The sequence below is a fragment of the Lytechinus pictus genome, chromosome 2 (assembly GCF_037042905.1).
Source record: "Lytechinus pictus isolate F3 Inbred chromosome 2, Lp3.0, whole genome shotgun sequence".
NCBI classification, from domain to species: Eukaryota; Metazoa; Echinodermata; class Echinoidea; order Temnopleuroida; family Toxopneustidae; genus Lytechinus; species Lytechinus pictus.
In genome coordinates this window covers 8,985,913-9,012,662 of record NC_087246.1, presented here as the reverse complement: position 1 = coordinate 9,012,662, position 26,750 = coordinate 8,985,913, and the positions used below count along the sequence as shown (strand labels likewise).

The window sequence follows — 26,750 nt, the reverse complement described above, 5'->3', positions numbered from 1 at the left end:
GCATTTATTGTACGTTTGTAGTTTGTTACTGAAATTTTACATTTTTCAGATTGGGATTTTGTTATCTTTTACGCCATTTTTAAGAACTGACAGTGCTGTTAAACTTAAAATTGCAAACAAATAGCACTATTAATAGATTCTTCATTCTAACGATACAATTATTAACTCTCTTGCGAAATTTGATGACCTTTTTCATGTATTTTGAATGAGTAATGGAGGTTTAAACTCATTGTAGTAATCTTGGGCGGTCTAAAAATGCCAAATTCTTTTGAATGCGCAATTCTTAAGAACATCAATTTGGGTGAAATTTGAAGCTCTATAGCAAAAAATCAAGCACATGGACCTATGTTAATTTTTGCATATTTCGAATATTAAGGTTCTAAAGTATCTACGTGCAAAGTTTGGTGAAAATGACATGGATTTCACTTTAACTGTGGAACGTCCTTAAAACAAATAATCTGTTTTAAATGATGAATGTCCAGCCAGCTCATATCCCAACTGTTGACAATGTTAAAGGAAACCAAAACTCAATTATTGCATCAATCTTATTGGAAAGAGTTAAATGTGAGGAGCAGTTTAAAACAAGTTTTATCAAACTTGGTTACGAATTATGAATGTTTGAAAAGTCTTGGATCACTTTCTATGGCGATCCTCAAATTGGCAAACATGCTTCAAAATGTTGATTTTGTGGACAACTCTCCATTTGTTTTGTACACAATTTTAAAGATTTCCCCTTTATTTTACCCAATTCTGATTATCTCCTCCTGACCTTGCATATGTTGTGGTCAGGAGGCAAGATGCGATTTTAGAGATAGTGGGGGAAGTCTGAAAATTTGTGTGTAAAAAAAAATGAATCGAGATTTGACCACAGAATGAGCCACTTTGAAGCTTTTTTTCCAATTTGGGGATCCTATAGATAGTACAACAAGGCTTTTCAAACTTCTGTAACTGATTTTGATAAAACTACCTTTTATATCGATCATCTCATTTTACTGTATCTCCTCAAGTTGACCCTCTCATTGGGTTTTGGTTTATTGAACTAAAGCTTGAGTTATGGGAAGACTTTCACTGCAGTGCAGAGATGTTTAGCACTCTAAGTTAAATAGCACTGATGTACAATGCTTAACGACACCTGGCTCCCTCTTAGTATTTTGCAATACTAATCAATCACCACACATCGATCATAAGATCCTTAATATTTGATTGGTGATTCTAACTTTTTCTGTTTTGTTCAGTTGATATTCAAGTGACAATATCTTAAATTATGATATCCCAAATATTGTGTCATTTGTAGGAGGAAATGGATATCAAAGTGCTGCGATTTCAGAATAAAAAGTTGGTCGAGAGACTTGACATTCGGAGTGTCCTGGAGAATGATCTTAGAGGGCAGATTGAACGTCTCCAACAAAGACAGAACACAGATGAATATGTACTGGGATTGATGAATCAATACTGGACACAGGTAGGAATTCAAATTCTTATTTATGTTTTTATCGGTAAATAAAATCCATAATTGTTGTAAGTGTATGTTCTTTTCTTTTGAATTTCAATTGATCCATTATCAACACAAAATAATCTTATTTTATAGTTGCTTCATGATTCTATTCTGGGCTATTTCGACGCCTAAGAAGACGGGGGGGAGGGGGGGCTGATTCCCCCTCATGATCTTGGTCGTCGATCGTGGATCACGACGGAAATTGGCACGCGTGTTACCCATGGCATTATCTACAAAACTATACTATCAAATTCTGCAAAAAATCTCATTGCTCATTAATTATGCTAATTTATGCGTGAAATATCATAAGTTTGCTCTAATTAATAAAATAATGCCCCTAAAATGCTAATTTTTGTTTCACATACTCTTGATAGGCATCTGATCAAATTTATTTTTCAAAAATTTCAACATCACATTTATTTTCTTATGTATTCTATTGTTTTCTAAATTTCTTATGTATTTCTTTGTTTTTCGACTTCTTGTTTTTTCAATGGAAATTGCCGGGGACTTTATTTTGACCACAAACAAGATGAAATTAATCGATTTGAAGCAGTAAAAGGAAAAATAATGACACATTTGATCAATTTTGGCTAAAAACACTATTTGCATTGGATTTGTACACAAATTCACGTTTTTGAGTAATTTTGGGTCTGCATGTACTTACGAAATGTTGCATAATTTGGGAACCGCGTACCCGGGGGTCACAATTTTGGTTTCAAAAGTTGCGCGAGACTTGTAAAAAGTCAGTGAGCGACGCGGTCAAAAAATTTCGAGCGGCAGATTTATCGCGAAAAATCAGCCCCCCCCCGTCTTAGGGTTAAATAGATTAAATGAGGTATTTTACCAATTGAAGTACTTAGTCACAAAATATTTTCTGGCATATCTGTGGTACGGTTCATTTGATGTGACATATAATTATGAACAGCATGATTGTTGCCAAAACACGGAGTAGGGCAGGGGGTCAATGTCAAGGATTGGCCACAGATGAACTATTACTGGATAATACTAGGGGTATGTGCAGTGTCTTTGAAATTGAAGAATGGGGTAGTAGCTAGCTGGGTATGTGAAAGGGAAGCTGTGAGGGATACCCTTCAGATTTGATGACTGATGGTTGAACTACATCACCATGCAAGATGGCAGATGTGTAGTTGCCATAAATTTCAAGTATATACAAAATTGTCAGTCCACTGAATGCAAACATGTAGTGTTACATCTTTTCCATGTAACCCTTTGTTTGAATGGCACTGACTTCAGATACTACTATTCGTGAGATCAAACTAGCCCATATGATGATCTTAATGTGTTGATTGAATGAATATCAATAGACAAGAAAGTGCAATTTCATTCTATCTACTGCAACAATTGCTTCAAAAATTGACATGGGGAAAGAATAGTAATAATGTATTTAGCATTTAAGGTATGTTTTTAGTTATCACCTCATTTTTAAATGCATGGCTGTCTGCTTTGACATGATAAATTCTAACATCAGATAACCAAACAGCAGGACTTAACCTCTGTCTCAGCTTCTCATTTCCATTTACATGTAGGTGTCAATATAATATTTTTCTTCAGATTCAATGAGTGTGAACACTTTTTGAAAAATATATTAGTCAACTTAGAGGTAGGGTTTCATTTAAAGATGAAATGTAATTTTTTATGTATTTTTTTAAATGGGTATGAATCTTGTTTTATTGAAGAGTGTTTAAAAAGGGATTTTAAAGTTCATGAAATTGTATAAATAGGGGTATATTAATTAAAGCTTATCTTAAGTTTTGGTAAATCCCCCAAAAGTTCATGTCACTATTACATTCCAATTCATTACTAGATTATATACCATAAACTGGTTATGATATCAACTGATGAAGGATATATCCTTTGTAATACGGTATATATTAACAAGATAAATGTTTTATTGGATAACTTTACTTCAGAATTTATTTTGGATGGGTAGCCGGTAAAATAAAATATTGGCATATTTTTTTTTCGTTCTTATAAAATCCCTTCTCAATCATGGAATAGGCTTAGAATTTCATGATACAATCTGGTCATTAATATTTAATATCAAATTACTAAAAGTAGTATTGATAATGTTGGATCCATGCTAAATAAGGCCCGTTGCATAAAAGTTAATATTATGGTAACTTTGCCATCTAATGGTAGCTACCATACTATAGTAACTCTGAACAACAGCCAATCAGAACCAAGGATTAATTATATAACTAGCATTTAGTACGCTCTCCATAGTAAAACTATATCTCAGCATTTACAAACATATCAAACTACATACAAATGCATGTACGATTGAGATAAAAAGAAAATGACTAATTAGAAAAGAAGTTTTTAGAGATTTCTTAAATTGGTCTGTAGTGTTTGATGAAAGAGGGGATGTTGTTCCATTCTTTAGATGCGGCAACAGTAAAAGTGTGATCATGCATTTTACCATTGCATGACATAGTTACCCATTACCATTATGGTAACTTTTATGCAATGGTGCCCTGGAGTTGCTTTTGCGTGTAAAAATTAGCAACATTGCTTGAGTCTAACTTGCACTGAATTTATTTGCTAAATAGCTGCAGGTTTTCACAAAACCCATTGATTTCACTATTGTTTACTTTTTCACAAGTTACGATAAATTGGGTTGGTGATGTAAGAAACCAAAGTTCAGACATAATTGTCTTTCAAGAAAAACTTTCTGTTTCTAAGACACTGAAATGCCGGGGGGGGGGGGGGGGGCACTCAAGTGAACTGCATGTATATTGCGGTACTAATGCACGACCCCAAAATTAGTAAAAATAATACTTTTTGCCAATTATGGCGCATAATGAGTTATGGGTGTTTTAAAATTGACAATAGAAAATCACCTCCTCTACATTAATCTGGCTGAAATTTGCTTTAAAAATCAACAATTATTTTTCACAGCTTGAAGAAGATTTAAGGATCTTACTAGAGAGGTTCAAGGTTCCTGTCACCGAGACCAAACCAGCTGTAGTTAGCTTTCCACCTGTCATCAGCTTTCCACCTATCAAACCTGACCCTGAACCGTCACCAGAAATCAAGACAGAACCAGTCACAATCAAACAGGAAATCAAACAGGAACCTGGGATAGAGGTCAAAGTTGAACCAGTAGAAGTCAAGGGTCAGGGGTCAGATTGTAATATGGAAGGATCTGATGATTCACAGGAGAGGATATACATGGATAGTGATAGTAAAGACAGCATAAAGGAAGAAAAGAAAGGTAATGTTGGATTGATCGATTTTTTCCTCCTTTATAATGCGCATGGAGTCTTTAACATTACATGATGATGATATTAGAAATACTAGCTGGATTTATAATGCTTTTTGCAAGAGGATTACAAAGCTGAAACAGTTGTTACCCTGACTTTAGCCCGAGATGTCATTTTTTAGCAGTACTTGGTGTATTGAAGGAAACAATTTTTACTGGGTATCCATTACTAGGTTGAGTGCAGCACAATGTGGATCAATTATTTGCTGAAAGAAATGATGCCATGGCTGGGATTTGAACCCATAGCTCTGTGTTTCAAAATCAGGAGACTAATCCATGTATTACCCCCCTTCTCGGAGGACCAAAGATTTAACAAGAATTTCTTTAAAATAGTAGACTTGCTTTTCTATAGATTCATGTGGACTGTAAATTTTGCTGGTTCTATCTAGAAACTCATTAAGGAGGATCAGGCTTGTTTACATGCACATATCCAATGCAAATGCATCTTTTATTTAAAAGCATCTTTATTGTAAAACAAATTGCAGTCCTTGCACCAGCCCATTGTGGTAAATCAATTTGCCTTTGGTGTTCACCTTACCAGTCTTACGACTGCTGAAACATTCCCCTATTATCGACAGTGGTTTTAAGGTGATTGAAAAAAAGCCTTGTCCTTCTGAGGGGTTAAAGGGCCTTGTAGTTTTGATATGAAAAATTATTCAGTTTGCATTCATACTTGAATTTTTTTTGGTTTTTTTACAAGATAACGATTATCAGCAATATGGTTAAATATTTGTTTTTGTTATTTGAAATAGCCAATGAAGAGATCACATCATTCCTTGCCATGATGTCCAGCTGTGATCAAACAGAGATAGATATCAGACTCAAAGAGCGTTGTAAGTTTTCTACAGAAGCAGTCTCCAAGCTACTCCAGTCTTTTGATGATCTCAAGAGTAGACAGGAAACATTTGTCAAAGAGATGGCAGTCACAGGTCAGTATCAGGGCAGCAAGTTTTTTTTGTGACCAGTAGGAATTATATTAATTTTTTTTAAGGTTCTTTCCCCAATGTTCAGGGCCTATTTCAATATTTTTTAAGGACCAATGTTTTGTTGCATTATGCAATATTTTGAATATATTCATATTTTGCAAATATACCCAGAAAGCAAAGGTATAAAGCTTTTTAATAGAACACTCGATGTTGCTGTCAAGCGCTTTTGGTCTGTTGGTAAATGTAGCATGTTGAAGCTCTATGCTGCACCGATGCAATGGCACGTGTTGTAATCCCACTCTCATTACCTATTAATCATACATTTTTTTAGTTATGAATTGATATTACTATTCATTCTGTTGAAATTAGAATGGATAACAGTAATTTTGACAATAAAAACAAACTTGACTAAGTATTCACTTGGTCTGGTAGATTTAAAGGTGGCTGGGCATAATAACGAATTCGTCCCATATTTCTTTTTCAATTTTGATATTGCAGAGTCTGAGCAAGGTTTAAAGATAGTGAATGATCAGCTGTATGAAGAAAACAAGAGATTGACTGACATGATGGCTTCATTGCAGGAAAGACAAAGAGAAACAACTATGAAGGTATGCTGGAAATGGTAACCTACCTTTCAGAATTGTTGAATTGAAAATGTTGTAAAAGCATTTAAAGCTGCCTTGTTAACAATAATAAACATAATAGTGATTGTGATGATGATGACGATGAATGATGAAGATGGTGATAATAATAATAATAATATAGGGTATTTATATTGCGCACATATCCACCTTGTTAGGTGCTCAAGGCGCTCCTATAATACCCGGCTAAGCTAGGCGTTCATAGCGCACACAGCTTTTTAAGGAATTACTTCCTACCGGTACCCATTTACCTCACCTGGGTTGAGTGCAGCACACTGTGGATCAGTTTCTTGCTGAAGGAAATTACGCCATGGCTGGGATTCGAACCTACGACCCTCTGTTTCAAAGTCCGAAGACTAATCCACTGGGCCACAATGCTCCACGTTGATATTGATGATTATGTTGGTGATGATGTAGTTGATGGTGTTGATGATGATGATGATGATGGTGATGATGAAGTGATGAAGATGATGAAGTGATGAAGATGGTGGTGATGAAGAAGGTGATGATGATAATTATGAGGATGATGATGATAATTCCACTTTTATTTAGCACTTAATACAACATCTCAAAGCGCTTTGCAGATATATTATACTGATCATTGGATTCCGGTTTGCCCACATACAATGTGTATGTGATTGCCACTCCCTGGGAGTATTCCAGCTATGAAAAGTCATCTCATTCAAAATGATAATTTAGCAACATTGTAGATACTGTATCAAGGGGTTTGTTTTGATGCAGTGTATTGTCTTACATGTATTCTTTCTCTAAAACTCTCTGTATTAATAGTTGTACCAACCAGCCCTTGTGCTATTTCTCCATAAAAGTGTAACTTGTTTAAATTTCTTTATTTAATATGCAATAATAATAATAGAATACCGTAAGGGCACTAGTATTCAACCCGTTTGGAGAGTTTCCTCAAATATATAGAAATATAGAATTTACCTGAATTTCAGACCTGTCTTATTTCCAAGAGCAAATGCTGGTTATTCTTTTTCAGTTATTTTTTCTTCAACCCGTCGACTGTGTGAGCGGGCGATCGAATTATAAGGCGATGGTTTTTGGCACTAGTATTCGATCCGTCGGCACTAGTATTCAACCTAGTGATGAAAGAATGCCCTGTCTTTCAATCTGCCCTTGTCCCATCCGACTATGGACTAGACCAATTGAGATGAGACCAAACAGGGAATTAATCAAAGCCAGAAACTTACATAAATCTAGATCTAATTTAGCAATCTAAATCATTTTGAAATTAGCCATCTATCATCACTAGGTTGAATACTAGTGCATTTCAGTGCAAAAGGTCATCGCCGCATAATTCGATCCTCCGCGCATACAGTCGACAGATTGATAAAGAAAATACCTGACAACAGATTACACTGGAAATAACAAAGGTATGAAATTAAGATAAATTCCCTTTTTCTAAATATTTGGGGGAATTTGTCAAAATCTTTTAATTATGCCGGGTTGAATACTAGTGCCCATACGGTATATTATAAAAAGGAGATATCCTTTAGTTTTAGGTTACATTTTTTGAAGGAAGTAAAAATGCTTCAGATTCTTTTGCCAGAATTGAAGTCATTACCTATATGAAATAGGAAGACAACTGGACAAAGTAAGTAACTGCCTTTGAAGAAGTTCCCATGAGTAACTGAGCCTCTGGTTCTTGATTCTCTCTATTATATCCTAGTATACTGGTTACAGTGATAAGCTTGTTTCAGTTGAAACCAAACTTGCTGAAGCTCATAACCAAATGGATGATCTTCAGTATGATCTTAACCAGGCCAAGCAAAGAGTGTTCAAACTAGAACTTCTTCTAGAAGAAAGCTATACTAAACTAAAAACAGCAACCTTCATCGGAGGGTCTGGTGATGGATCAGGTGGATTAGCATCAAAACAGGTATGAAACTGGTGATATTCACTTTACTTAGTTTAGGGATGTTCTGCTAATTCTATCTATGAACTAATAAGAATGATGGAAGTGGGAAAAATTATAATTATACAGTGAAACCTCTATATAAAGACTATCGAAGGGAGACAAAAATGCAATTTTTATAAGCACATGGTACTTGCGAACAGGTTACTATTCGAGGGGGAACTATTGAGGGGGAACCAAACTTGTGGTCTAAACAGACAGGTGCACTTCTTTACAGGTGGTCACTAAACCAGGTTTGACTGTAAATGTAGTACTATTTGCTCTCCAGGAAGACAAAAAATGAAAAATGATTGGAACTTCTAACAAACTTCTGCATTTACTTGCTACCTTGTATTTCATCAAATTTAGATTGAGAATGAATCCCGAAGTGATGCCATATCCAATTGACTCGGTGCATAGAGAGAATATGGTGGTGGGGTGATTGCATAGACATTTAAAATACTGTGGACTTCTTATCTCTGAATGTGTTAAAACATGAATGAGAATACACAAGTCTGGTAATGTCTCGTCATTTATGGAATCATTGAGTAAATGTGATTTTAGCACTTCAAGGAATTAGATATTTGAATATCCAGACAATTTTTTCATAAATTTTTGTTTTTACCATTATTGGTTTTAAATGCTCATGTCTGATATATCTTATATTGCAGCTTCAGAGTATTGTGAATGATCTTGAAGAGAACAAAGACTTGGCTTCAAGTCGTCTTAATGACCTGGAGAAGCTTCAAGAGAAATACCAAGATGTTGTCAAAGACTTAGAGCAGTCAAAGATGAATGTGAGTCTTTGTTTCCCTTTTGTTTATTTTTTCTTTGTGTCCTCTATTAGACATTCTTTGGTCATTATTTTCTGTTAAAGACTTTCTTTCACAAATTTTGATTGCAAGATCAGAGCTGCCAAGTAGTGCAGATTTTCCGTATTTAGTACTGAAAAATGAGAAGAGTAATGATGGTTTCATGCAAAATACTGATTTGTAAAGTTTCAGTTTTATGTGTTATCCTATGGTATTTCTTTGAAAATACTGATTTTCTCACCATATTACTTATATTGAATTTGAATTTGAAAATTTACATCGTATTTGATATTTACATTGTTTAATAGAATACACCAAATAAATCAATATACATATAACAACCGTAACATCTAATCAAATTATGATAAAAGATTAATAAAAGGAAGGAGAAAGAAAGAAATTAAGAGAACCTAGAAGTAATAAGTGACAGATAATACAGGGGGTGGTAAAGGCAGGTATAGACAGGCAAAGGAGTTTAAGGAGATGTAGGGAGAGTACTCTGAAAGGAGAGGGATGTAATGGAAAGTGAGAAAAAAAAAAAGTAATAAATCATACATGGTATCATGGGTATGCAAATATAATTTTGAAGTTAATATTCAAATCAAGATATAATATGGTAAAAACTCAAACATATTAATTAAAATTTAGGAAACCATGCTGATGAGAATTAATGGAAAGTAATGTGGAGAACAGTAGTATAAGAGATTACAGTTTAAGTCATCGGGTAAAATAATCCAGAAGATTGGAGAGACTTCAAAAGTATAAAGTGGCAAATTTGTATAATTTGAGTTAAAAAGAAATATTGTAGTGCTTCATAGTTTTACATCAAGAGTTTGGAGAGGGTAAATACAATTTATACAAGCATGCAACAATAATTACTTAAGAGTTTATTACAATAAGTTGGCTACTACAAAATAAAACATTAAAATTGATTTACAGCAGGCGTGAAAGATAGGGTATTGGACTGTTTCTATGTCTTTCAGTTTTGCTTCTCATGTTCTCAAATTAAAAAATGTCAGCTTTTAAAATACTGAAATGTTTTTGTTCAGGTTGGCAGCTCTGCAATATTATTATCTTGGATGTGGGGTGGTTGTATGGGTGGATGAAATGCACTCAAATGTATACAGGGGTTGTGCTGCTGTTATTGATCACTATTTTGGCAAGTAATTTCACAAGTCAAGTTTATGATGGAAGTCCTGAAACATGACTCAACTTTAAATGATAAGCCCTTGTTCGGACGCGTATAATAACCCAGGTTTGTTGCTTCATTTCACATTTCCTGTTCGTTTTTTTGCTATGCATTATTGCTTGACCCACACAGATTAAACTATTACCTGACCATGTGATAAAGGAAACGGCCACCTACAAATGTCTTCAGTCTCAGTTCTCAGTGTTGTACAAAGAAGCCCAAGAGATGAAATCACAGATGGAAGATTCTCGGGCATTATTACAACAGACCAAGAATACACATCTCAGACAGATTGAACAGATGGAGGTAAAATAAATATACCGCATTCTTTTTTGGTCTTGTGTACATTTCAATGCAAATTTGAAACATGTAATGTGACTTCCTCCTGCACTTTATCAGTTTAGAAACCCGTTGCAGAAAGAGTTAAGTTCTCAGAAAATCATACACAAATCCCAAATCTGTGCTTCTAAATGGTTTTAGATCAAGTTCTGTTTGATTATTGGAGTTGTGTTTGATTGTATTTCTTGCTCAAACATACCTCAATTTGACTGTGAAATTGTTATGTTATATTTCACTTGATCTAGTCCACAGGACTTCTAACCGCACACATTGATAAGAAGCATGTTTAGTAAAACTTATGATAAATTCAGTTCTGTAGCACTTAATTGTATTGATATCTTGCAGTAACAGGCAAAGTTTTATCTTCATATATAGTGGCCTAATGATGGGGCGATATTTAATCGCTGCCACCTGTGAGTTCAAGAAAGAAAAATTGGAAACCCTGCATATCGTTTTTCCATAGTTCGTTGTCATTTTTTGAAGGTTTGAAATTTATTATGGTGTGTGTATTTTTTAGTATGACATGGAATTATTTAGGAAAAATTATTTTTTAGCAATCAGTTATTATTACAAATTTTAACAAGTCCCAATGGAAATGGTCAAGAACTACAGTGTTTGACCATTCCAATTCGGAACTAGTTACTAACAGTGTAAAGTGAAAGTAGTAATCTTGAAATATAAGTTGTATACTCTCCAATTTCTCTCCTGATTTCCAATAGAGCGATGAACTTGCCTGTCAGAAAAAGTTACGTACAGAGGTGATGCAGCTTGAAGATAATCTAGCTCAGGTACAGAAGGAATATGAGATGCTGAGGATAGAGTTTGAACAGAATCTAGCTGCTAATGAACAAGCAGGTAAGAAACCTGTCACATTGAACTTCAAATTGAAAGCTTTCCCAATTATGATTTCTTTTAACAAAGCTGTTACCGGTGAGTGAACACAGTAAACTTTGAGAGAGTTGCTTGTAAAATTTATATTGTAACGAGACTTGGTTCTGCCATGTATTAAAAGTAGTTGATATGTAAAAAGCCCAATTTTATATCAAGGCATCTGCTTCAGAGGAACAGCATATCATCAGTGTGACTGTAAGACCTTGCAACTCTACAGTGCGTCCCACAAAAAACGAAACCGAGATTTATCGATGATTTATCATAACTTAATCACAAATACAATAGGCAAATGACCTTCCATTGTCAAGCTTACAATCTCCTCTTTCATCTGAAATTACTTAGATTATTTCTCACTCATGCATGAGTGAGCAAAAACAATTTAAAGAGGGGATACCAAAAAGTCATTTGGCGGGCTGTATCTGGGTTTCAAAAAGAAAACCACATTTTTAAAAAGTTCAATATCTGCTCTTTAATTTGATACCTCAATTACAGAAAATGGTCAAGAAATAACAAAGTTCTGATTATTTGAAATTAGGCTTGAATTTCAATAATTTCCTAAAATTCAGAGGTTCTACAGGCTAGCATTCAAACTCACTTGACACTCCGTTTTGTTGATGATCAGCCATGCATTAAGTCTTTTGTTAACCACGTGATAGCTTCTGTGGGAAACCGGTGAAAACACGTTTATTTAATGAAATTATGGAAATGCAAACATTGTTTCGAGGGAACATAACTTTTTTACTTCTTGACCATTTTTTATGATTAAGGTATCAAATATAAGAGCAGATATTGAACTTTTTAGGCATGTGATTTTCTTTTTGAAATTCAGATACCCCCGCCAAATGAGTTTTTGGTATCCTTTCTTCAAATTGTTTTTGCTCACTCATGCGTGAATGGGGAATAATCTAAGTAATATCAGATGAAAGAGGAGATTCTAAGCTTTACATTGGTAGATAATTTGTCTATTGTATTTGTGATTAAGTTATGATAAATCATCGCTTAATCTCGGTTTCGTTTTTACTGGGACGCACTGTATAATTGATGAACGTGATTATAGAACATATTCATTGACACAGCTCCTGAATGTGATACTCTGAAAATATTTGCTGTAGGAACTGTGTACACCATCTATGGAATGAGAGAATTTTGAGGTCAAGGGTCAAGTAATTCGCAATCTGTTAATGGAAGTCATCAACAACAGTTGTATGGTTGACATAATATATCCCTCCACGCACATATATCATAGTGCGATTCTATAAATGGTCATCTTTTCATCTGTCTGACCCGCATTTGTTTTATTTTTACTTCATTTAACAAACTGCTAAAGCCACCATAATTCAAGAGCAATACAGCTTCTGACCACTACATTATGTCTGTTCAGGATGTCATTAAAGAGGGGTGAAATGATATTCATAGATACAGGATACAAAATGAGGTGGCTCCTGACCAAAGAAATATTAACATACTGGGAGTTAATGTATAATGTATACAAATAAACATAAAAAGTCCTAATATAATATTTCAATCATAATATAACGGAATGTACTCACTTTTGTCGACTACCATTTTCTTAATATATCAGCTCTATAATTAACTTTGTGCCTCTTTTGATGTTATGTAATTTCTATTCTACATTTTCTGTGAAGGTTGCAATTCGAAACCAGCAATATGACGAGTTACATTGATATGGGGTGTAGTTCTGATATATATTATTTCTAGACGATTGATCTCACTAATTTTAGAGAGTGTACTAGACATGTTCTGTGATGATGATGTGTTGTTTACCATCCTAGGTCCAATCAACCGTGAGCTTCGTCATCTCGTATCCAGTTATCAGAGTCATAATGCCCAACTCAAAGGAGAGATAAGCCGCTACAGGAGGAAATTAAAAGAAGCACAGGTTGAAATATCTAAGGTGAGAAGAAAATATCAGTAATAAAGAAGAAAAGAAGGCAAAAAATATAGGTAGTGATGGACATTAGCATAATGACTATTGTCCTTGTAATCTTGTTAGCCTTAAAGGGAATCTTGTACCCTATTTTTTAACGTGCATTGTCCATCAAGTTTGAAATTTTCGCAATCATTGTTATGTTTTATAGTTATCGGAAATGGCAGGACTGTTTTTTTTTATTTTCAGGGAATATGGGCTCTTAATTGTTAGATACTTGATCAAGCTCAGTCTGGTCCCCATTTAGTGTTTGAAATGTACTGTAGTGTAAACTTCCAGATTTTGAAAACATTAGCAGCATTTTATTACAAGAAGTTATCCCTGAATGGCACGTTCTTTTGTTTTTACTTGTTTTCCTCAGTTAAAAACTGAAGTTGAGAAACATGGTCAACTTGGCAATAGCACCTCACATCACGGCGGAACGTCAAGTTCATCATTAGGATCTTCCTCAGGGAGTGGAAGCAGTGGTAGCAACAGTAATAGCAAGGATGCCAGCTCAGAACACAGGGAAGGTGGGCATGATCAATCTAAGCGTGATGACCACACCCACCACCACCACCACCATCATCATGTGGATGAGAGGAAGGAAAGAGAGAGGAAGAGGGAGGATAGTGGGAAAGATGGAATGAAGAATGAGTCAGATCTGGTCAAAGAATTAAGAGCATCATTGAAGTGAGTAGTGCTTTTTCTTTAAATTCTTATTTATGAGACAGTGTGTATTGCCATTATTAGCCCATGAGAGCTACACTCTCTTCCAAAGATCCAAATTAATCTATGTTGACTCTTAATTTGGCAATAATTATTGATATTTTTGCTGTCTTACATATTCATAATGAAAATGAGTATTGTATATCTTTGTGTCACTTCATTAGTAAAGTAATCATAGGCTCTTCTTATTGAAGCAATTACCTTTGAGACTAAATGTTTGCCGATTCTTTTTTTCAATGACAGGAAAGCTCAGGAGAGTCAGAAAGAACTCAAGTTGCTGCTTGATATGTACAAGGGTCTAGCGAAAGAGCAGAGAGAAAAGGCGCAGGTTGGTATATTCACTGTGTGGTTATAAACATAGATTTCAAAACTTAGTTAGTTTTTGTAGAGCACGAAGTGTGTGTTTATACTGTATATTAAGTGTTGCTTACTGTTATTGGTTAAAAAATTGGATTCAGGGAATGTTTGATTAAAGGGGAGAATAAATCGTTCATTACGTGTACTTGTTTTCAAAGTCAGCACTGCTGCTATGTTGAATCGTGTAATGCAGGCAAGACATTTTTTTTTTTTTTTTGTCATAATTTGAAAGCTCACAATGATTGCTTGAATTTTCCCTCTAACTTGATTTTCTTTTTAACTCTTCCAGATAATGTCTAATGAGAGGAAGGCTAGGATGGAGATTGATGAACTCCAAAAAAGAATACGCCACCTAGAGGAGAGGGAGAGACAGGAGAGTAGAAAGATGGCTGATGACGATGCGATGAGAAAGATACGAGCACTCGAAGAAGGCATTCATCAGCTTCAAAAGAAACTTGCTGAAAAGAAACAGGTTGGTCATTCTTCTGGAGTGTAATGTAATTTAAGAGGGTAGATATAGATGAATCATATTTTGATTTGATCTCATCTATTGCAGTTAGAAGTACAGTATCTATAAATACAAGATCAGTGTAAAAGACGTGTATGTTTAATTGAGTTATCACCATACAGTCAGAATAAAGATAAAATTGAAAGGATATAGTTTCGAAGTAACTTAAAGCTTATCCAACGCAAAATTATGAAATTTATAAATTGGAGTGGAAATGTCACTACCATGTGAAACGAATTACCTTGTGAAGATCATGAAGAAGTGGAGATGGCTTCATCTACCAAATCATTTTATAATGTGAATGGAGCAAAAAATGGTTGTGTGATACTAGAAAAAATATTGGAAGTGATGAAGGAGTTTTTGTATATCATAGTATCATGTAGTCATCTTCGTAAGATATATATTTTCATTTTTGCAGGAGGAGGAAGCTCTGTTATCTGAAATGGATGTAACAGGCCAAGCCTTTGAAGATATGCAAGAGATGAATACAAGACTCTTACAACAACTCAGAGAAAAGGATGATGCTAATTTCAAACTCATGTCTGAGGTAGGTATTATGCAAAAAGTGCTCAAAAGATCTGAAATTTGAAAGAAGTTCAGTAGTAGGTAATTATCTATGTGCTAAAGTTTGCAACTTTTATAGCACAAAAATTGGCTGGTTATCAATTTTGCTGCTCCAAATCTGAAGCATATTGATTGAAAATCATATTTTGATAAAGGATATCATCCAACCAAAACCAAGACCAGGAAAACTGTTCCTTTGTAAATTATCAAATGTGCGTTTGTGCCTTGGTAGTAACTATTGTCTAAACATCTACTATGTTCTCATTAAGATGCCATGATCAGAAGCTGGTGACTATCATTGCATCATAAGAACGATCGTCCATCTCTTTGTAGGTCCATGATTATACAAAGCAATGTTGCTATTAATCACAAACCTATGAGTTACTGAGGCGAGATTGATTTATCATGCCTTCATAATACTTACATAATGATAACATAATTGATAATTATCAATCTATTTATCCTTGATTGTTCCACAGAGGATAAAATCAAATCAGATCCACAAGTTATTACGAGAGGAGAAGGATGTTCTAGCTGATCAGGTAGGGACGTTACAAACCCAGGTCGATGCTCAGAATCAGGTTGTTAGGAAGCTGGAGGAGAAAGAGAGGGTGTTACAGACTACTTTGAGTACTGTAGAGAAAGAACTTACTCTAAGACAACAAACCATGGATATGCATAAAAGAAAGGTATGACAGCTTATGGTTTTCAATTTTTGTGTGTTTCTTTGCTCTTTAAGTTACATATTTTCCATTTATTTTTTTATTTGTCAGTATTCTGTTTCCAACTTATTTGATATCCTTTCTCATGTTCATCATTTCCTTTTTCTACTTGTGATAAGATATTTTCTTAATTATTTTTTCTATATATTTTTTTTAAATGAATGTTACATAGTATCTTTGTGTATTCATAATATTCATTTATACTTTTTCTTCATCATTTTAACCCTAATAGGATTGAGAAGGGGGGGGGGGGGCTGATTAACCCTTTCAACATTTTTTGCGCTAAATCTGTTACGTGGAAAGCTGGCACCACACCGTGACCTGACTTTTTTCTTTCAAATCTTGGGCAATTTTTGAGACCAAATTTGTGATCCCCAAATATGTGGTTGCAAAATTACGCCAAAAATTGGCATGCAGGTTGCCTGGGACATAATCTACAAAATAGTATGATAATTTATTTCATGCAAGATGCTATTAACTCGTTATGCTAATTAATGCATAATTAGTATGTAAAATCAGACCTTTTCCACTAACTTGCTAAATAAAGCTCCAAATGTTCTAAAAAAATAAAATCTTTGTTGTATTCTCAGCAAAGGTACGTGAAAAAAATTGCGATATCAAATCAATTTCTTATGTATTTCTTCGAACTTTGTTGGGGACTCTTCAGATCATAAACAGCATAAAATCCATTTAGACCAGCCAAACTAAAAATAATCATACAAAAGTAAAAAAAATTTGCGCTGGGAAAATATTGAGTGAATCGTTGAGGGGGGGGGGGTCCTACGAGGCCCCCCACCTGCCTAGATAGGGTTAAAAGCAATTGATTTCATGTTATTTATGACTGAGATAGTGTCGTTGATGATTTCCTTGGAATAAAACAATACAAAAACAAAGTAAAAAAACCCAAAGAAATACGGAAGAAATTTAAAAAACAAATAGTTTTAGGTTTAGCTATGAGTTAATCACCCTGGTCTCATATCCATTTCTTTTTTTTAGGCCATGGATATTGCTCAACAAGCTGCAGATTTAAAACTAAAGCTAGATAAGATAGATGGAACGACGGAAGAACTCCAGAGGATAGTGAAAGAAAAGTCATCAGCAGTAGAGCAAGAGAATCATAAATTTAGGAGAGCACAGGTAGGTTTAGATATTAAAACACTACTTGTTTTTTGTAAAAACTTTATACGTGCTATGGAAATGATGTATATTTTATTCTTTGTAATAACAAATAGTCAAGCCTTGGTTAGTTTTGGAGTGTTTAACTATGGGTAGCTAAATGTGATGTAAATCTCTATAACTAGATACTCAATTTATGATCAAATTTAACACTTAAATGGGAATCCAACCCAAATAAAAACTTGTTTTTATAAGAAAAAGAAAAATCAGACAAGTTGATAGGTGAAAGTTTGAACAATATTTGACAAACAACAAGAAAGTTATGAATTTTTAAGTTGTAAATATTGGTAATCACTATACCCGTGGAGACTTTGAATTGGCCGCATATGGGATGTCATAGTAAAGGACTACTCTTCCATGTACTCCAATACATATTATGGCTAAAATGTTTTTCCCAAAAGTTTTATTTCAAATTATATTTTCTTTCATGAGGAAATAAAACAATATACTACCTGGATTATATTTAGATCACTGCCCCAGGGGAAGGGGTACTTAGGAGAAAACCACAAATCCCTGATTATAAAGTACATGGCCTACGGGAAAGTTGTCCTTGCCCCTTGTCATATTTTACTTACCCAGTTGCCAATTTGAAATCTACGTACTATTAGTGATCTCAATTTTAAAGCAGCTATAACTTTCTTATTGCTTTCAAACTTTCGCCATTCTGTTTAATTTATTTTTCTCCTTCCCAAAACAACATTTTATGGCCAAGGCTGGATTCCCCATTAAATAATTAGAAGCGTATGAAATTAACAAATGCAAGTTTTCTTCACCATTAACACATGGGTAAAGAAGCAAGTAAACACAAGAAATATATAACTTAAACAAAGTTTTGATAATTAGTTTCCCATAACATTGGCCCAGACTTAGAACTTGGTCATTTCAGAATAAGCGTTCTTTAAATGATTCTAAGACTGAACTTGTTCACTTTCATTCTAAGTATTGTCCTGATGTTCCGCAAATTAGTGTAAGGATCGGGCAGTCTGTAATTAAGCCTTCAAATATAGTGCGGAATCTTGGTGCTGTCATGGATTCATCCCTTACCATGTCTCAAAATGTTGATGTTATATGTAAGTCTGCCTTTGTAGCTTTAAGAAAAATAAGTAAAATCCGTAGGTTTCTTGACCAGAATACAGCCCATCGTCTTATTCATGCTTTTGTCACATCTCGCTTAGATAACTGTAATTCCCTTCTCTTTGGCCTGTCCACAAAAATGACCTCAAAGCTCCAGCACATCCAAAACACTGCGGCTCGTCTTGTTTCCTGTGTCCCTCGTTCTTCCCACATTACTCCTGTGCTTCGCAAACTCCACTGGCTTCCTATTCTCGTATCACCTACAAAATTCTTCTTGCTTTCAAGTCATATCATGGTCTAGCTCCTTCATACCTTTCTGAACTCCTTCCTTGATATCAGCCAGTTCGAGTTCTCCGTTCTGCTTCTCAATCTCTTCTTTCTCGATCTAATACTTCTTAAGAACAATACGGTCAGCGTTCTTTCTTTTATGCAGCTTCATTTCTTTGGAACAATCTCCCCCTACAAATTCGCAATGCTAACTGTGTTAATACATTTAAAGTTATGCTTAAAACTCATTTTTAAAAATCTTAAATTGATCATATCATATTTTTATTGGCCCATTTGATGGTATTTCTTTATTCATGATCTGGTGAGAAAAAGTTGTAAATTGTAATATTAGTTTTGATACACTTTGTTGTGCAAAGTATTTCTATTTCTATTTCCTATATACTTCATTTTCCTTTCTCTTAACTGCTTAGAGGCAATTTGCGAATTTGCGGTATATAAAATTGTTATTATTTTATTAAACCATGGTTAAACTATAGGTTTTTTATTATTATGGGCCATAAATTGCAGTTGTCTAAAGGTTATTGATATTTTGAAGGTATTTTATAGTTGATTTTAGTGCTTGATCATGATAACTCATATTATAAATTATTTCTATGAAATACAGGAGGAATGTGTGAGCTTGAAACGTAAGGTGGAGAGGTATAAGAGAATGGAACTAGCAAGCAGTGCTGATGAGGTCTTAGCAGAAGAAGTCAGATCATTAAAGGTAAGTTACACTACAGAAGGATGGAGGAATTGATTGTTTCTAGTACCAAGGCATAACATTTTTTTAGAACGGAATATTCCATTCTTTTATTTGATTCAGCATCAGAGCGATATACCTTTTTTTTCAATAGTAGAAATATATCCATTGTTAATAGCTCATTATAGGAATAGTGACTGAACTTTTCAGTTTTAACACCTGTGTTATACATCCAGAAGATCTCGTACCTGTGGGCGTCCTGGGGCCTACCACAGGTGGGTCACCTTTTAGCGAACCTACCGAGTTTACTTCCTGTGGTGGTCTCGGCGTGGCCTACTTCAGTCCATTTTGCACTTTGCTTTAGATGTAAATTCAACCTACCTCAAACCTTCCTTGGTCCACTTGCAGTATTCTGCAGCATGAACCCTTGTTTTTCAGTAGTGATGTGAATATTAGTTGAAAAGAGGAATGTTGGGATTATGAAGGGTAGCTACTAAAATATCAAAGTTCAAACTATTAACACAAATAATCTGCACATTTTCTAGACCACTTTCAAATCCTAAAGTTTATCAAAACAAAAATTATGGTCTTTGCCTTCGGACTATCTGAAAGTAATCAGGAATTTGAAACCTACTTCAGGACTGACCCAACTTTCTGTGACCGATAGGGGAAGAATGAATGCTGTGATGTAATCACTCTTTTCAAGACCAGGTCGGCTCGTGGAGCTTATACACAGAAATTTATCTCAGGAAAAAAAGTCTTATTTTATCTCAGAGATAAAAAGTGATCTCAGAATACCAATTTCATTTTTAAAGATAGAATTAAAAATTTATAGATAAAATGGCTTTGGAATACCACCCAGAACCTATTGAAAAGGCAAAATTGAGCAGTCAGGACCAAAAAGAAATGATATATGATGTGGCATTAGTCCACTGCGATACGTTATCCTACCATGCCATTGAAATTTTACGAATTATCCACATTTTATTTTCCTCAGGAACAACTGACCTGCCCATGCTGTAAGAAAGGTCGCAAAGACGTGGTCCTCACAAAGTGCTTTCATGTCTTCTGCTTCAACTGTATCAAGACGCGATATGAAACCAGACAGAGAAAGTGTCCCAAGTGCAATGCTGGCTTTGGAGCCAATGACTACCATCGAATATGGTTAGACTGAGGATATTTCAAAGTTGTTTTAACTTTGCTCCTGGACTGGTGATGTCATTGTGACATTGATGGTGATGACTGACTGTAAGGTATTTGTAACAGCTGATGAAAATTGGGCTGGTGTTGAGTTTGGCTGTGTCATTGAGCCTAGTGTGATGGCAATGATATAAGAAGGATTGGAATAAATGTGAATGCTACAAGGTGTAACCAGCTGAAATATGGATTTTGATTACATTGAATCGATTGATTATGTTAATCAATCATGGCATGAAGAAAAAGCCTCTTATCCGATGTCTCATTATGTGGAAAGAATTGATTTGTCTCTGTTATTGAAAATGTGATGCCGAGTTGCTTGTATGATACAATACGCTGCTTGATTGACCAGACTTTGACTTTTACCCCCATTTAACCAATGTCATTCTGCATGGTTGTATCATTTATATTCAATTTATCACATCCATATCATTAGCTGAATTTATCTACTTTGTGTGATCGGGAAGAACTCAATTTTTTGTAGGACATTCCATAAGGTGATATTCTTTTGTTCTTTGCAGCAAAATAGTGGCACTGTCCATCATTAGTTCACTTGGTTCGTGGTATTTCATTGTATTATTAGATAATACCAGATAAGGATATATTTTTTCACTGTCCTCAAATATAGTCAAGTAACTCAATTTTGCTAATAGCAGAGTCAATATTCCTTTGTACATACACACCAAAGATTAGTATTAATCATGGTTCCAACATCATTAAGTGGTGCTGTATTCCAATCTATATCAGACTTTGCTTGAATCATGTTCATTTAAGTGTACTGTAAACTCAATCTTGTATGTCCAATCATTCCATCTAAAAAAACAAAAACTACCCCTTCCCAAACCCTCTCTGCCAGACGCCAATGCTTGCATACTCCAAAGCCTTGTTTAGATATTACTATTTTTTTAGTGTTCAGATATGGTTCGACAGCTTTTTGCGATAAAGTTTATACCTGCATATTATTACGCTTGTGGCCAATCAACTATGCTCAAGTGAGTTTGTGTGCACTCAATGATTGTGCCCGAACATAATATGCACCTCAGTGCAACAAGTGCAAAGCAAAAAGCATAACATAATTCTAATATTTTGTATGATATTTGCCCAAACTCATGACATGGGTCTTTCCATGAAGCTGGGGCACAAATTGTGACATTTCATCATAACTCAATACTAATTATACGATACATTTATTGTTGTAGGCTTTACATTTGTATTAAGACCATACATTTTACTGGAAATTTGGGGCCATTTAGACTAATTTTCCATTAAGTTATTAAGCAAAACAGTGTATAATGCTGTTTAGTTGACAGTGGACATGGTGTCCGTGTAGCATAGGGATATTTACATTTGGTCCGTAAAGTTAAATTAATGTGCATATTGTATCAAGTGTTGGTCAACCTTATTGCCATAATTTTACTTTTAGGTCCGAATGTAATTATCCCGATGTTACATGGACACTTTTTGCCTGTAACAGCATCATTCTCTATTTTGCTCAATAACTTCATGAAAAATCAGTCTAAATGGCCCCAAATTTCCAGTAAAATTTATGCCTTTGATTTAAATGTAAAACCTACAAACAATAAATACATAGTACAATCAGTCTTGAGTTATGCTGAAATGACAATTCATGCCCCAACTTCATGGAAAGACCCATGTCTGATTTCATAATTGAATTGCAGTATTTTGTAGGCCTGCCTCTGCCTCTGCATCTTATTCTTATGTGTTGCATCCCATTGACTTTGTACATTGAATTTGGCTTGGGTTTGTCATGCACTATCTGAACATGTCTTTTAGCTGCCATAAACAACAGATTTTCATTGATTTTATGTTTCTAATTTTGATATTCAGAGTTTTTCTTTTAATTCAGGATCTAGACTACCAGGCTATTTTATTTTTTTATGTTCTTAATCAAATCTAATTCTCATAGATGTGCATTGTTATCATGTCCGACATAACATGCCATGATTATTGAGTGTCTTCACATAATTCTTTGCAAAGACTTTTTCCCAAGTAGTGGAGGAACTTTTGTTGCATCATTATTTTCCTGCCTTTTAAAGCGTGAAGTTTGATTATTATGTTAAAAAAAGTTTTTGTTTTAAAAACAGATTTCTTCTTATAGGTGGCTCTCCAGCTTTCTCAAGAAGTCTATATAAATCTGGTCAACTTGTCACTAAATGTGGCTTCTACATAACAAAAAAATATGTTTGTGTTATGTACAAAATAAATTGTATGATATGTATTATGATATCTTGTTATCTGAAAATAATGTTTGTAAATAGAGTTGTATATGTATATAAGATTAGGGATTCAGAAGATGAAGAGGATGTCACATAATTCAGCTTTACTGAGTGTAGGGGCCTACAAAGGGAGAAAATACACAAGGGCATTGAGAAATTCAAGTTCATAAAGCCCATGATGAACACTACACACATGCCACCCCTTGGAAAGAGAACCAAGTAAAATAATAAAAGTCAAAGTAATATAAATTATAATTGATGAATTTTTTAATAGATTAAGAATATACACATATATTTCTGGATGCTGAAACTCACCTGGCCTTATATCTCGAGAAATTTGTTTTTGACTGATATTTCAAGGCATTGGGCCGTATGCATATAGACAAGCAATTGCTTATAAGCAAATGCTTTAAGCAAAAGCAAAAGCTGGTCAAGCAAAAGGGCAAGTTCAAGCAATTGCTTAAATTCGTATGCACAAGCTTTTGCTTGTGCTGAAACCTTTTGCTTGCACTGCCTAAGCAATTGCTTATGTGTTGGACAAAGGATCGTTACGGTTGTGCGAACATCGCACAGTAGGACAACGACGCTTCGTTCCCGACCTGGCAGAAGTATTTTTTATTACGCAAATAGGGGGAAAACAGCGCAGAGCATCAGGGGGGTTTCTGTGTAGATCGATGGACAAAAATTGCCGTAAAAAGTCTAAAATAACAGGAATTTGATTAGATATGAAATCACAACATAACCTCTGGAATATGGAGCTTGAAATGGTATGAAAATTTAATCCTTAAACGAGAATGCCATGAGTAAGCAAGAGCTCAAGCTGTTCTGGAGGTGCTTGAAAAAACGCAAGCAATTGCTTATCAAGACAAGTAAAAGGTTTGTTTTATGCATACGGTTTTAAGCAATTGCTTGTTTGGTAAGCATTTGCTTACGAGTAGTAAGCAATTGTCTGTGCTTGTAAGCATAAGCTTTTGCTTATGAGCAATTGCTTGTTTGTGTGCATACTGATTCAAGCAAAAGGCTAGCACAAGCAATTGCTTGTTTTTATGCATACGGCCCATTAATCTGAAGTGCAACTTTTGGCTGTAACCGGGCAAAGATTCAACACAGTAATAAAGCTTTTAGTAGTAACTGGTAAAAAAAGCAAACAATACACAGTGAATAAAGAGATTTGCAACTCATTGTTTGACAGTGTGTTCAATATTTGAAAACTTTCAGACCTAATCTGCCACAACGCTTACCCTTCATGGATTTTGAAGATCACATTTTTATGTTTTGCCATTGAATGTGTTTTTCCCTTATTCTTGACTTTGAAAGATTCTCAGATTCCCTTCATACCTTTTGTAAATACTGTCTCACATTTATTATTAAGGGCTCTTAATCCATTGAGTTTCCTGTTGTGTTGTTTCCCTTACACAAGTTAATAAAGTCAACTGTTGTACCAATCCAGGGCATTTTCCCCTTCAGTTTTTTTTAAGTTAACTTAAAAATAAAGTTTAAATGAAATTTTATTTGGTAAATATTTCTATTAAGAAATATTATGAATTATCTGAAAAAGATTTTTTTTTTTTACAGATTTTAAAACAAGAATAAAGGAAGGACCAATTTTATTGATTTCATGCACATTCAAATATTTATTGTTAGACCATTGCCTTCTGAGAGGTTTTCAAACATTCAAATATTTGTTATTAGACCATTGCCTTCTAGGAGGTTTTCAAACATTTTAATGATTTCTTCAGAAAGAACTGAGACAGCCTACAGGTGTTTTATCATGTGATATGATATTTGCATCAGATTTTAACCAGGGGCTCATTTCATAGAGTCACAACTATGGTAACTTTGCATTATGACAACCACCATGGTAAAATGGATCAGTAGCCAATCTGAAGCAAGGATTCCTTGTTATAATGGCAAAGCTACCAACCATAGTTATAAGTTATAAAAACGAGCTCCAGATTGGATTATGGTCAGGACAGAGAGATGGGTAGTTTGATATTAAAAGCATATTTCACATAGGTTTTAGGAGCATGTGTCATTCACCATTATATCATCTGAGGCACATTTCATAAAGGACTTGCAACTGTTGTAACTTTGCCATTATCATTATGGCAACTACAGTGGTAACGGCTTATTAGCCAATCACAATCCAGGTTACCATGGTTATTGCCAATGGCAAATTTACCATACTTAGAATACTTTATGAAAAGGGCCCCTGTTCATACTTTGCATTAAATCCTATGGTGTATTGTGGGATATTGCATATTTCTAGTTGCTTGCAGGGATGTCAGACTCGATCATTTCATTCTTATTATTTAGCAGTAAAATTGTTATATCTCATTCGTAACATTTAATGTAGTTTTCAGGTGAATGAAAGGTACATCTTTTTTAAGCATCAATATTTTTCCATAGAAAAATGGGTTTTCTTGGTCTTGATATAATAATAACTTTTCATGTGGAATGCAATGTTATATTGATAAATAATTGGCATCATAAAATGTATGTCTAGTTTGAACATTTCCAGTTGATTGGTATACTCATTAGCAAAGATAGGATTTTGGTGTTCCCACTCTAGATTAGATTGTAATTTGAAGTTTGTTGATTAATCACAAGGTTGAAAACTCCATTTTTATGTAATGTTGTTTTGAAGTAAGATTACATTTAATACTGCCAAAAGAGTTACTATTGCATATGAGATCATATGTAATGTTGACAGAATCAATCCGGTACCCACAATGTTGTACTTGTCTTTTCACCCTTATTTGTGAAAATGTTTGTTCTGCTTCCAGTAATTTTAAACTATAAGGAGTATACAATTCACTAATATTAGCTATGAACATGTGTTACAACGTGAAACACACATACTGTTCTTGATGTTGGTAAAATTTGAGAATAAAGGATAGCTGATGTGCCATCAGATACATATGTAAAACTGAAGAATTAAATAGTATGTTTTTTACGGCATTGTGAATTCTATTAAATGACAATATTTTACACAGTCATATTTTCTCCCTTTTGCCAATGGATGATTTCGAAGTGGATTATGTATATTACTTGGATAAGAAATTACCTAGCAAGTATGCTTTCCTGTAATTTTCTGCTATTTGTAAAATACATTGCCTGCAAGGTACCCTTATTTGCATTGTTGGAATAAAAAGCTGATGTATTGTGGCATACCATGAATCCTTTTGTGTTGGTTGTTTTTGCATTATCGATATGACTGTCCTTGCGTGATTGAGATTTGGTCTATAGTTGCCATTGTCAGTGTAGAGTAGTTTTACCTTCAATTTTAGAAAGAAATCAGGTTTATCAAATTCAACCTTTGTTGATGAAAATATGACCCTTAGATCAGATTTGAAATGACACATCTGCACAGGGGTGTTTCACAGAGATTTAAGTATGACTTAAAGTAGCACTTAAATGTCTAGTCACACGCGGTATAAAAGGCATGACAGCATTGTTCAGATCATGCTAAGAGGACGTGCACTACTACATATTGATCAATAAGATTGCGTGTTGCATATCACGTACGCATCAGGCTACATTTAAGTGTGACTCTCATACTTAAATCTTTGTGAAACACCCCCCTGGACATGTATCACAAAGTTTTAAATCTGAATAAAAGTCATGCCTAAGTTGCCAAATTGCACATGATAGTAAATCTGTAATGATATTTGATCAATATGCGATTGCACCCATCCCCTCAGCATGATATGACTGAGACTGCGGCAGTAATATGTTATAAGACACTCAACTGGAATTTAAATGTGATTTCGTAATAAGACTTGAATCATTTTGATA

General features: G+C 34.5%; 1 protein-coding gene across 2 annotated transcripts in view; it reads left to right on the top strand.

Moving 5' to 3' along the window:
• The window catches only part of LOC129254868 (E3 ubiquitin-protein ligase BRE1A-like), a 32,375-nt gene extending 6,243 nt beyond the window's left edge, over window positions 1-26,132 (top strand). Inside the window, exons 3-20 of one of the 2 annotated variants that reach the window (XR_010295533.1) lie at window positions 1,295-1,462; window positions 4,415-4,730; window positions 5,531-5,707; window positions 6,203-6,312; window positions 8,036-8,245; window positions 8,932-9,057; window positions 10,394-10,567; window positions 11,320-11,455; window positions 13,285-13,406; window positions 13,801-14,111; window positions 14,391-14,475; window positions 14,794-14,976; window positions 15,431-15,559; window positions 16,056-16,265; window positions 17,295-17,435; window positions 19,441-19,542; window positions 20,516-21,814; window positions 22,364-26,132. Coding sequence is in view for 1 of the 2 variants with exons in the window: in XM_054893407.2 (XP_054749382.1) it covers window positions 1,295-1,462; window positions 4,415-4,730; window positions 5,531-5,707; window positions 6,203-6,312; window positions 8,036-8,245; window positions 8,932-9,057; window positions 10,394-10,567; window positions 11,320-11,455; window positions 13,285-13,406; window positions 13,801-14,111; window positions 14,391-14,475; window positions 14,794-14,976; window positions 15,431-15,559; window positions 16,056-16,265; window positions 17,295-17,435; window positions 19,441-19,542; window positions 20,516-20,692 (2,877 nt within the window). In the remaining variant the exon portion in view is untranslated. Of the gene's footprint in view, window positions 1-1,294; window positions 1,463-4,414; window positions 4,731-5,530; window positions 5,708-6,202; window positions 6,313-8,035; window positions 8,246-8,931; window positions 9,058-10,393; window positions 10,568-11,319; window positions 11,456-13,284; window positions 13,407-13,800; window positions 14,112-14,390; window positions 14,476-14,793; window positions 14,977-15,430; window positions 15,560-16,055; window positions 16,266-17,294; window positions 17,436-19,440; window positions 19,543-20,515 lie in introns of both variants that reach the window. The other variant, XM_054893407.2, reaches the window with a different exon arrangement.
• Window positions 26,133-26,750: the final 618 nt, after the last annotated feature.